This window comes from Camelus ferus, chromosome 2 (assembly GCF_009834535.1).
Source record: "Camelus ferus isolate YT-003-E chromosome 2, BCGSAC_Cfer_1.0, whole genome shotgun sequence".
In the NCBI taxonomy this organism is placed as follows: Eukaryota; Metazoa; Chordata; class Mammalia; order Artiodactyla; family Camelidae; genus Camelus; species Camelus ferus.
Window position 1 is genome coordinate 105111360 of NC_045697.1, and position 13548 is coordinate 105124907.

Here is a 13548-nt window from a genome sequence, read left to right on the forward strand (position 1 = left end):
TCAGTCATGAAATGAAATTCTAATCCATGCTACAATAAGTATGAACCTTGGGAACATGATGGTAAGTGAAATAAGCCAGACACAGAGGACACATGTTCTATAATTCCAATTATGTGAAATAGGCAAATTCATAGACTAGAGGTAATCAGGGGTTTGGGGAAAAGGAGGATGCCAAGTTACTGCTTAACTGGTCCAGAGATTCTGACTGGGATGATGAAAAAAGTACTGGAGATGGACAGTGAGGACGGTGGCACAACAATTTTAATGCAATTAGTGCTACTGAATTGTGCACTAAAAAAATGGTTAAAATGGAAAATCTTGTATTATATGTATTTTATGGCAAAGAATGGATATTCACTGAAAAAGATTAAATGGATCATTTTAATCTCATAAAATCTAAAGGAGACACACTGGATGACATTAATACAGATTCTTATTTACCCACACTTCCTCTTAAAACAAAGACCTTCCCTAACATGCTTTCCTTTTGGTTTACAGACCACATTTAAAAAACAGGCTTACTATTTAATAATATCAACTGATTACTAAGGGAAACAAGTAAATTAAAATGTGCATGTCAGTTGTTTGGCCTCACTTCAGGCTTTGGGTGAAAATTTATGCAGAAGTAGAATTATTCGTTCTGACTAATTGCCAAAAGAGGGGTTGCCCCAAGAACCAACGACTGATGTTCCTGATTTATCTTGGGGGAAAGCTGCCATTGCGGCCCACCATATCTGGGCAAAGCCATACTCTCGGGGAAACTGCCACTGGGACAATTTAGATAGCTTGGCACTCTGTGTCCACGTTTAATCTTTCACATCATTTCTCTTTCTTTTATCACCAATCTATTTCTCATCTGTTTCCTTCCCTACTGAAAACCCCAATTTTCGTATCTCTAGAGAGAGCCATCTGTTAGGCTATGGCTGTGGTTGCTCTCGCAATTCAAACGTCCTTTTTATTTTAAATATTTCTTGACCCAACAATTACAAAGAAGCACGGCTGGGTATACACATAAATGAAATGTACTCATATAGTATGCAAACAATATCAAAATGTAAACTTGACACGGGAAGGAATTCACAGCCAAAGAAAACTCTATTACAATTCTTTCAATCTTTTTAAAAATGCATCATAAAACTAGAAATGTTTCACTACAGAATAACATTTTGGCTTCTTTTATGATTGCAGAGAAGGGTAATTATGATTGTCACGAAAACACACCGAGCAGCTGTATACTGTTAACAAAAGGACCATTACATGAATGTGTGCAAAAAAACTGGCATTTTATACATTCACATTTCCTAGAAATTAGACAGTCTTCCCAACTGGAGTAGATACCAAAAGAGACTATTTTCTATTAAGTGTGGCTTTGTACCCATCAGGTTTTTGGAGCCAACTGGACCATCTTTCTTTTTGGGACAATTCCCTCACACTATTATGTGAGATCTGTATCCACTGATTTATACACACTCTGACATACACATTATACATTTTGTAAAAAGCGATTTTTAAGTTCCCCAAAGGTAGACTTTTAGCTCTTACAAGTGTTTATAGCCGTGGATTCTTTCACAAATGTACATCTGTTTAGAAACCATGAAAAAGCCTAACGAACAATCTGCAGTTTATTTTATGAAGGCTAATTAATAGATACTTACTCATTAAAGACTAGGTCTGGTGCAAAATAGAGAAATTGGCTGTTCGTGTGTTTGTACGATCTCCAGCTCAAGGCAAACGATGACAGACACATCCAAGAATACTGGATTAGGGTAATTTGGTCCTCAAGAGGCAAGTTTTTAAATCCTGAAGAACAGAACAATTAATCACAGAAATACAGTTAGAGTTTAAGTACATTCCAGGAAGAAGCTTCTTAAGTCAACCCCAAGCAGCCCCCTTACTCTCGACTCAAATCAATTCCATAGCTGTTTACAGAGCACCTATCATGGGCCTGGCCCCCTTAAATGTTTTATTTTATTTTCATTAAAAAATTTTTTTGAACTTTATTTTTTATTTAAGTGTAGTTGCTTTACAATGTTATCAACGTTTCATTTTAAATTCACCCTAAATTCTCGATGGGGGGTGAATGGCCAGGGCCAAGAAAACTGAGATGTTCTGGGAGTTTCAAGGTGGATGGTGGACAGTGGTCCCCAACCCTCAGTTAGACTGAAAGAATCTACATTAATGCATACAACTTGCTTCATCTGACTCAAAACTGGTAACTTTACAATAAAGGATAACTTAATGACCGTCAGTTCCTGTATATCTGCAATAGTAGTGGAAAATTTGTCATTCTCATGAGTTTGCACTGATTGAAAAAGTATTATTCCTCACTTCTCCTAGTCTGGGATGACACCAGACTTTAACAGACTTTTGAAGCGGATAAGCATGCTTGGTACCTGTCCTCCCCTCACCCCCAGTCTTCCTTTCTGGGCCTCAAGCCTTTCTTTTGCTCCTTTTCTCTTCCTCTGTTTGTTTAGTTTCACAGGGCAAGCGCCTCTTCAAAGACTCGGTCATCAGAGCTTTCCCCAGTCTTTTCTTGCAAGACTGCTGGTTGACCTCAGGTCCTCTAGGAAACTGCTCCAGATTAATGAACTGGGACTATGTGATCGCAATTCTAAGCCATGTTTCTATAGATACTTAGGGGCCTGATGAATATAATCCCAAGGCATAAAAAAATGACAAAAGTAGGAATTTCAAGGACAATTTAAAGGGTGCTAGAGGTAAGATGACATTTTTAGAAAGAACAATCTTTCAGAGTTCAAGTAAGTTCACACAGCTTACTTGAGAGGTCCTGATTTACTTGGTCTAAGCTTAGGTTAGATGAGCCCTGGTTAAGAGCTGCGGACAATGGGCTCACTTTGTGCTTTTACAAACAGAACGTGTTTTACCTTATTACTAAGACTGGGGTGAAATTTTCCATGGGAAAATTGAAATTCTCCATTGCAGTCCTCAACTTAAGAAATGCGTATGTTGTATTAACAATCGAACTTATAAATTCTTGCGAGAAATGAGCCCATCAATCAGATTTTTTTCTCCATGCTTGATTAATTTGACATTAAGAGAAAATTTTGATGCTGGGATGTAACAGAAAGCTAACTCGATCGCACTGCTGGATCTGGTGCAATCTGTTCGCCTGACCTGCCTGGTGGTTCAGGATGCAGACCGTGAACGGAGACGCCATCCTACCTGGCAGTACCTTTGCCCACTTCACGACTTGGATCATCTGTTTGCCCGCTAAGCGGTTTAGAGTGGAGAGCAGATTTTCGGCTGTATCCGGTTTTGAGCTGTCATAGCCTGCGTACACGATTTCGGGTTCGATGGTTTCCAGGACCATAGAAGGAGACGGTGTGAGTGCTCGTGAAATTGTGGAGAGCTGAGGAACCAGGGCCGAGTTGACCGAGGGCTCCTTCGCGGGAGCGATGTACGTTGTCCCCTCCTCGGGGCTCTGGGGGGGCGGGGGCGGGAGCGGGGGCTGCTGCAGCTGTGACTGTTCCTCGTGAATCCCTTTTAACTTCCCCAACTTCTTTGACTTACGAGCTGTTAAAAAAAAAGACAATCAGGGCAAATTAGGACTATGCTCAGGATACCTTACAAGAGGGCTATTGCCATCAAATACTGACTTCTATTGATTAAAGCATACATTTCCTCTAAAGATGTTGTGTTACACTAATAGGAACAGGACCTTTTTCAAGATTTTTCTGATACCAGGCACTGTCCCAAATGCTTGAAATTGACCGCTGAACAATTTTATGACTGGGTACTATTATGGTTTTCATTTTATAATGAGGAAACAGATCAGAAGAGTCAGAAAAATCTGTGCAGGATCACACAGCTAGTATATGTAAAACAGAGGTAAGAGCTCAGAGGGAGGGTAAATTAATTCATATGCTAATAAGTTACGAATGCCTCAACTAAATCTTATATAAGCAAGTAATTCCCACCTATTATCCACCAGAGAGCTGGGAACAAGCGCTAGACTGGCCTGACCGTGGGCTCTGCTCCCTTTAATTAGCCTCCCCTGGCCCTTTACTTGCTCCTCTTCGGTGCTTCTCTACCACGTACTCGTCCTGCTGTAGCCCGCAGGCAACCACCTGCTTACACGGAGTAGTTACTTTGTGCAGATGCCACTAGCACGAAATCCCCAGCTGTACTTGACCTGCTGAGACATACAGATTGGGTGTTCCTCCTCTTTTACAGCCCCCATGGCACCTTGGTAAATGCTACGCCTGCACCCAGTGATTTTTAGATTCCTTCCCACGGAATGAATAGGGGCACAATCAACCCCAAAGCAAGGCAAGCAAAGGTTAAAGAAATGAAATATCTGGATGATTCCAAACTGGAGAGCTAACCAGTAAGTATACTGGAATTAATGCTATTAAAAATTCAGATGTGAGCTATACCAATACACAAACATAATCCTTAAAAGTCTCTCCTATTCTGTATTTTAATATAAACAATTCACATATCATATAGCCTAGAGCTCGAAGATATCTTAATACTGCACAGGAATACCCTGTTAGATTTTTAGGAGAGTGTATGAACAAGTGACCATGTTCTCATTTACCCACAACGGTCCTGGATTATGCCTGTTTTCTCAGCACGATCATCAATAAGCACCCTGCTACTCCTAGAAGTGCCGCATTTTGGACAATAAATGTGTTCATCTTAATTAAAACCAAAGAATCAGTATTAACTTTAATAGCAACCACTTTCCTTTCACATTTCTCTTAAGGATTCTTACAATAGATATGGGAACAGAAGGACTGGGGTGGGGTGGAAAAGAGGATTGGAAGGTAGATGGGAGGGTTAGGGGGTGGATGGCAGGTAGGTGGAGTTGACGGATAGGTGGATAGATGCTGGGGAAGGCGGGCGAGTGAATGAATGAATAGATAAAGACAAACGAAAGCTCGGAAGTGCCAAACTGAGCTTAGAGCTGTGGTAAGAACTTACTTTGCAATTGTAAGGTTTTCCATCCTATTGAAGAATTTATTTTAAGATTATTGAAGAACCAGACACTTTCTACTTAATTCTAACATGTGTGAGGAACACACAGGATACAAAACATAACGTAGGCCTACGTCACAGCAGTTAACGTCATTTTGAAAGTAACTATCCATGCTTATAATTATGGCCGCACATGACTTCATTACAGAAACACTTACTGATTCAGACGAAGGACAAGTCACTACCCAGCAACAGACAGACCTGCCGAACATTCTGGGCTTGAGAGATGAACAAGATATAATTCCGATCTTTAAGGAGTTTGAAATTAGCAAAATAACGGAAAAATTTCAATTATTTCAAACCATTTCATTTCTCATAGACTGTCTCCTTCAATAAAAGAGTTGAGGCAGAAAAATGGGATGCTGAGAACTGTCTGAATGAAAAGCAGATGTCTCATATTCATGTCTGTTAACAGGGAGCAGCTGACCAAGTACTGCCCCTCGTCCATCACTGCCTCGGTGGCAGCACCGAGCACACAGCAGGTAACCAAGATGCTTGTGATGAATGAATGAATGAACAAAGCAAAGAAAAAAGAATCAGGGAAGTGCCTCAAAAACTAGGCAAAACAGCGGGGAGGGTATAGCTCAGAGGTGGAGCACATGCTTAGCACCCATGACATCCTGGGTTTAATCCCAAGTACCTCCATTAAAGATAAAACAACAACAACAACAAAAAACAAACTAGGGCAAACAGAGGAGGAGAAAGGAACCAAACATGCAGATAATCCAAAATGCTGGTCTATGGGTGACTGTAATCCTCAATAGCACAGATTAGCCATTTGGGGTATCAGGTACTCGGAACTAACAGCCTCTCCGTCACATAGATTCTTCTCTAAGTCTCAGCTGATTCACCTGAAAAATGAGAATAATGATGCTTCCCCCTCTTACCTCACAAAGGGCTAAATGGATAAAAAGATCAAAAACAATGTGGAAAATTATTACTAACATCTGAAATAATACTTCAGTGTTACCACTACTCTTTCCCATACTTTTGCAAATAATTAAAACTCTTCCAATCCATTAAAATGTCCTTATCCTTTGTAAGACTATCATCTGATGATAACCTTCATTTGATTGACGAGAAATAGCCAAAGGGTGATATTCTCAAATTTTATTAAAAGTGAGATTTGCTTGCAAATTAATTACAAAATTCACACTTGGTTTAGGCCTTAGGTCTATAATGCTGTGTTTATTCTTACGGCTGATTTAAGGTCAATGCTATGAAATATTATGAATGAGGAATACTTAAGTATTTTCTCCAGTATTTATATAGACAAGGCTGTGGCCTGGAGCAGAACCTATGAGCAGAGTATCAAGATTATGGTTAGCATTTCAGTTACATTTAACTTCACGCTGTGATTTTATGAATACATGTGGAACACCTGGAATTGAGGAATTATCTACACTTACTTAAACAGTTCAAGAAAATAAATATTTTCAGTGTGCAGATTCTTCAGCCAAATGTATTCATCCAGTATCTTTTTCTACAAGCATGAGGGTACAGTTACATAATAATTATATTGCTCAAAGCAGCCCTTCTAAAATGCTTAAGAATTTTATACTTTTCTTCTAACACATGCTGTATTCTAAAATTAAAGCTCCTGAAAGTTGCTAATGTCTTATGTATTCCTATGACATCACTTTCCATGATGTTTATGGATACTCCATAAATGGCTGTTGACTACATTTATTTCATTTTTCAAGTTTTAATACATTGTAACAAACTATTGCCTATATAAAAGTATTAATTTACTTCCATGCAGGAAATATAGATAAGTTTCTGAGCTATTTAAGATAAAATTTCTGAATTGTTAATTATTATTCCTTTTCAAAATGTCTACTGTGTAATGATCCATTTGCAGAGTTATTACTCTTAAAAGGCCACAACTAAGATGACAGTAGGATAAATTTATTGAGCACTTATGCACCAAGCACAGTTCAAAACACTTTTTAGATGTCCTAAGCATTCCAGTGCTCACCACAACGCTATGATTAGGTAATCTTATTTCCACTTTCCAGGTGGAGAAACTAAAGCAGATAGAGAGAGAGAGGAAGGAAATACTCCTCCAGGGTATAGAGCTGATAAACACCAGGGCTAGGTTTTGCATCCAGTCATGGCTCAGAGCCCTCACTCCTTTTTTTTTTTTTTAAGGATTGTCAGTTTACAGTGCCGCGTCAATTCCTGGTGTACAGCATAACGTTTCAGTCATACATATGCGTACATGTATTCCTTTTCATATTCTTTTTCATGATAGGTTACTACAAGATACTGAATATAGTTCCCTGTAGAGCCCACACTCTTAACCTCTATGCTATGCAGTCTCTCTCCTAATACTTTTCTCTCATTTGTGTGTGTGTTTTTTTTTTAAATACTTTAAGATTAGCACAGCTTCCAATCCAAGTGTATAATTAAGATGTTTGCTAATTACACAGGAACATCTCTGGCCAAAGATACTTAATGAACTTGTTTCCATTATCCAAAGCATCAGTGAACATAAATTTGGGGTCTTATCACTACCTACCACCTTACTAAATTAATTTGGACTTAATGGCCTTTGGGCTCTGGAATTCATGTTCCCAGGAGGCCCAGAGCCACACTTCATCTTTCAACTGCCAGCAACAGTTGTGTGTGTGGGTGTGTGTGGGTGTGTGTGTGTGTGTGTGTGAATAAGACAGTGAACATCAGTCCCATTTGAGCCTATGGGAATTTCACTTGTTCTCCCTGGATGTTACAGTAACAGTGCATGCTTAGCAGCTGCCCCCAGGTGCCAAGTCCTTAATTAACAGCAGCATCTTGGCAGCCACTTCCTCCTGGCATCGCTGAGAGACAGAACACTACAGGTTCTCCATGAACTGCTCCTCCAGGAGCTGTGCAATGGGCGGGCCCTGCTTCCTCTCCTGACTGATAAGCAGAATGGAGCATCTGGTGGGACCCTATAAAAACCGTGAAAAATTCCTGATGGGATCTCAAGATTCACAAAGACCCTGACACACAGCACGGTCTGACTTCCTTTTTTGGTTTGCTCTACCTCCTGAGGCCGGCCCCCTTTGACAAACTACTGGCGTGGCAGAATGATGGCTGGCGAGGAGACATCGATCACTTTCGCATCCCACAGTGAAGCGATGAGATAAACAGGATTCTGACAGTGTTTTCATCACTACCTTTCTCAAGCGTGTTCAAGACTTTTTAGACTTAGGGATGGGTAACCAGGAAACAGCTTTTTTTTTTCATCTGGAGTAGAACAAAAGACCGGCAGGAAACTTTTTCAATTACAACATTTCGCTGGAAAGATCTAAAGTGAAAATTCTGTCATTTTAGAAGTGCTTCATGCCATGTCTTGAAATTTTAGGTCCTGGCAGTATTGGAGAGGATATATTGAGGTTATATGAAAACATGTATTTTTCTGTTCACAGGCCAAGTATAATTACTGGTCTAAACCCACAGGACAGTAACAGCATCCGCCCCATCCTCGCTCCTTCACAGACCCTTTCTCTTGCCATCACATCACACCCAGGCTTTCCTCCTTTCCTCATCCTCCTTATCTGCATGGCTTCTCCCTTCCTCCTGCCGGAGAGGAAGATGCTGAGAGTTTGGGGAACAACCAAGTATTTTTGTGACTTGAAACCCAAAGGAAGGAATGCCATCTTTCTCCAGATTTCATAGGTTTGGCAGCAAAATCTCTTTAATTTGTACTAATAGCAAAAAGAGCATCTATAATTCTCAATGCCACACACACTAATATGACAGGAGTGAGGGTCAGGGGCACGCTGCTTTATGAATAAATAATTAGCTTCTCAGTTGATAATAAGGAAGTGGCATTTCAATTGTTTATAAATATCCTTGAGTGGTTAGGAATTTGAAAACTAGGTGTTTTTAAAAAATATCCCTAAATGTTCTCACATTAATATATAGGCATTATTGATTTTTTTTTTACTAATATGAAAAACATGCTAAGGCAAACTCAAACCCAACTTTTGACTTTAAGACATTACACACACACACACACACACACACACACACACACACACACACACACGATGGTAACTGTGAGGTGATGGGTATGTTAATTAGCTTGATTGTGGTAATCATCACACAAGTATACTGACATCCCAGTACCACACTGTACATGTTAATTATACCCAATTTTATATTCATCAATCATAACCTCAATAAATCTAAGAAAAAAAGACATTCCAGATTAGCGGATCCCCATGTATTACATTTTAATGTGTGTACACAGATCACCAGAGATATCTCTGTATCTATAGTAAACACGACTTTGTTGCTATTGCTGTGGAATACGTTCATCCATTACTTAGCAAGGCAGTGATATTTCCCCATTGTGCAGAATGCGCTCGGGTTTTGTAAGCAGTGCGGTGCTGAATAACAAGATCTGAATCCAGACAAGAGATTACAATCTTAGGGAAGTGGAGTCAATACATAAGAAAGCAATTAGCTTTATAAAGCGGCTATGGTAAGTTTTGGGTCGGTGTTACTGACAATATTTGGAGAGTCAGACAATGACAGGGAGACTGTTTCATCTTTTTACAGGAGCTTGCACTTTCCCACATCCCTCTGTGTTAATTCCCACCGTGCCCTGGTTTGCTTTTGGTGTCATTCACATGACACTGAGGGCTCACGAGGAGCAGGTCACTTCCCTGTGTGGGAATCCATCCAGTGTTAAGCACCACCAACTCCCCTAAGAAGAGAGTCCCACAGACCAGAGACTCAGGGGAATCTGAGGGAGACAGAAGAGGGGCTCAGTGATTTTGCAGAGACGGTGGCCAGGTTCTGGAAGACAATCCCCCGCGACATATTCTGATCACTTCTGCGCTGCAGACAGGGATTCAGAAAGGGGCAAAGCCAGCAGCCGCCTGTGAGATACTTCTCGGGCTAGAGAGATGATTGACATGGTTGTTTTCATGGCCTTTATACTTTCTGTAATTCTATTCTTTCTTTTTTTCTCTCCTCTAATACTTAGCCACACTCTTTCCTCCCTTTTTTTTCTTTTAATGCCTGTCAGACTCAGGAATGTTTGTGCTAACGAGGACGTGTCGGGGAGGGTTCCACCTTGGGCGAAAGTTTTAAAGGTGAGGCAGCACGTCTCTGAGGTCTGGCCAGGCTGGGATCCCGTGAAACCAAGCAAGGACCTCAGAAGGGGAAACAAAACGTCTGAGAAATGACCTCTTGGTAATAGCCTCAGGGTAATGGAGAAACCTTCCAGAGCTTTCTTCTGCTGAAACCTTTGCTGGTTTTGTATTACAAGAGACTGCCTCTGGACTGAGTGGCAGAGGGCTGAGCCACTGTAATTCCCAAACTCCGTCTGGCAGCGGCAGGGCAGGGAGGCAGCCGGCGCCCCGGCCAGGTGGGGAGGACTGGGGCTTTATTACCCAAACACCTCCCACCTGGACCTTGCCACCGCTGCACTGATACACCCCCACCCCCCGGAAGTATCAGAAGGGAGCGGCAAAGGGACAAATCCTCCAACCACAACGCTTTGGATAAAAAATGCTTATGGAAGAAAAAAGGTGGACAAAGACTGGGACTGACTTCCTCTCGAGGAGACCATGAGGGATAGGAGAAACTGAAGAGCAATTTTCAAAAACTTCATACGACACTGGCCAAATCATGGGAGCATCCATTTTCTACTTCTACTGAGGTCAAGATAAGATGAAAAGGGTTTAAAGGGTAGAAGCCGGGATTTAGATTAGACATTAGGAGAATTTCCTCCCAGTGTTCTGGAATGTGTTCTGGAGAGAGCCTGGAATGCATTACCAGCAAGAACATGTAATATTCTTTTCTAACAACTCCGAGTAATAGGTAGACAGGTATCCTGCCTGCCTGAGTGCAGCTCTGCCCTGCGGGAGAAGGGTGATTAAATGAGTTATTGAGATCCAAGCCCTACCATGGAAGGAAATACAGCCTCCAACATACATTCCAGCCTTCCGTGTGTCTGAGAGGAACTTCTCTGGCTCATATTTGTCTGAAACACAGGAATAAATCCCTTACGCTTCTACGTGTGCTAAGAGATAATTTTAGAAATGTTTTTCCAAAATATACTCAAAGGGCAAATACTGTGATCTTAGAAGGATGTCCAGCGTCTTGGAAAAAAACAACAAGCGTTCTATATGCTTCCTTCTACCCTTCCCTGCAGCGTTCACATGTCTTTTTTCTCCTTTTCAGTTTTACCATTTAAGTTACAGAGCTATTTGCTCAGATTTGTGTTTAAAACATGCTCTATGGTTTCTCCTATACCTTTTTTTTAAGTGGGGAAAAGAGATCATAGTAAAGAGCTATCATTAACTGAAAATCTGCATGTCAGATATCAAGATAACCACATCTTTTAAAAATATTATCCCATTTAATCCTCATAAGTGCCCCTGAGGTAGGTACTACTGTTAGCATCATGGTGCACAGGGGTGAAGTGGTTTGTAGGGGTCACATGCATGGGATGTAGTCATTGTGGTAGAGTGAGGAGGTGAATGACTGTAATGGAAAAAGAGAATAGAGAAACCACATCACGTGTGCAGATGATGTCGAATCAGGAGGTCAAAGGGCTGTGAAAAGGACCCAGAGCGCAAATGGTTTTTCTAGATGATCAGCAAGGCTGCCGCTGGATCACCTCTAGGGAAGAGATGGGTCTTTTTAATGGGAGGCATAGAACAACCCGCACCAACGCACAGGGTGCCTTCTCTCCTAAGTCCCCGGACAGAGCAGTTAACGTTTGTGTGCTCGGGGGCTGTTGCTGCAGCAGAGAAGCCAATCTTTTTGCTTTTGTTTTGTTTTGTTTTTTGCAGGGGGAGGTAGTTAGGTTTACTTATTTATTTATTTTTTAGAGGAAGTACTGGGGATTGAACCCAGGACCTTGTGTATGCTAAGCATGCGTGCCACCACTTGAGCTACATCCTCCCCCCAATCCAGTCTTTTTGCTTTTGCTCCTTGTTTTGGCACCTTCATTTTGATGGGAGGAAAAGTCAAAGAGGCAAAAATCAAATCAGCCTGGATTAAAAAACAGAATTCACTGGGGGAAAACCTTACAATTTCTAATTAAAAATAAAGTTCCTAAGCTCCATGCAACTGGCAGCTGAGTTCTTTGAGTAAAAAAAAAAAAAAAAAAAAAAAAAAAAAATATATATATATATATATATATATACACACACACACACACAATTTTTTATAAGGGGGAGGTAATTGGGTTCATTTATTTATTTATATTTGGAGGAGGTACTGGGGATTGAACCCAGGACCTTGTGCATGCCAAGCAGGCACTCTACCCCTTGAGCTATACCCTCCCCCTGAACAAACATATTTTTAAAGTCAAATGAGCATTCTTTAGAAAATGCAGATAGTTTATCTGCTCTGTAAATTTTTATTCTTTGGGAATAACTAGGCTATGTTCAAGACGAACATGTGTGTGTATGTAAAACAGAACACAAACAAATAAGCAAAAAGAAGACAGAAAAGCTCCCCCTAGTTTTATAATCTACTTAAAATAAGAAATACAGCACTACGATCGCTGTGGCTGCCCAGCAAAAGGTCCTTCTCTCAGTTAAAAAGTTAATTCTTTAACAGCTGCAAAAGCTGCCTTCTTGGCATATGTCTGAGCAGAGAATTTATTACACGAAGCATGATCTCATTGCGGATGCAAGGTAAATAGTCTCATTAAGGATGTTTTATGAAGAAACATGACAGTTCTAACAAGGTCAAGGGGTGAACAAGGTACGAGAAAGAGGCAAAAGGCAGTGACCTGGAAACAGACTACAGCACCCAGCTTAATGTACGGTGCCTTCCCCAGTCCTGGCACGATTTTCCATAGATCCAGGCTGAAAAGAACTGGTTCGATGCTAGAACTCACGCTGGGCAGAAACCCCACTGGGATGGTCCTGAGCACACCTCCTCACACCCACAAGTCTGCTAAGCAGAATCTACCCTAAGTTATATTATACATGGAAAAATAAGGGTTCGCCCAACAGATACACGAGGAAGGTATTTCCACTGGGAAATGCCATGTTTCTTTATAAAATTTTCAATGGAAGATTCCTTCCACAAGCTCTCAAAGGGCATAGAAAATACAATGCATGAACATTTGTTTGCACATCAGGTTTTAGGTCTGTTTCAATTATTCTGTTCTCCCCTCTTCACATTTGCTGCTATTTTACTGCAATGGTTTCCTCACCTGGGTCCCTTTAATTGTACCCAGCGATCTTACAAAGCGCAAGTGTCCGAGAACTCGAAAGCAACCAAGGAAGTTGCCTAAATTCAATGTCAGAAATGTATTAACGCTTAGTATTTGTGCACATAAGAGGTAAGAACGACGGAGTGGAACGGGAAAATACCCAGATGTAAAACAGTTTTAGCTCCAGTACCAATTTTTTTCAAAATATTTCATCCCTCTTACCTCAATATTCTTTGTAAAATAATTACTTACAGCCACATTATAATCATTCTTTCAAAAACTATTATTTAACAGCATTTTAATATAAGATCTCCTTAATTGTAGTTGAGTTGTAAGTAATGCTTTACCTTATTTATCTGAAAAAGTAAACT

The 13548-nt window shown here is 40.6% G+C and overlaps 1 protein-coding gene across 5 annotated transcripts in view; it reads right to left on the minus strand.

Moving 5' to 3' along the window:
- NR3C2 (nuclear receptor subfamily 3 group C member 2) overlaps nucleotides 1-13548 on the minus strand; it is a 331163-nt gene that overhangs the window by 61926 nt on the left and 255689 nt on the right. For all 5 annotated transcript variants that reach the window (XM_032464650.1, XM_032464660.1, XM_032464625.1 and 2 more), the window contains exons 5-6: nucleotides 3184-3534; nucleotides 1656-1800 (exon numbers count right to left, since the gene is read on the minus strand). In XM_032464650.1, the coding sequence (XP_032320541.1) occupies nucleotides 1656-1800; nucleotides 3184-3534 (496 nt within the window). The remainder of the gene's footprint in view (nucleotides 1-1655; nucleotides 1801-3183; nucleotides 3535-13548) is intronic.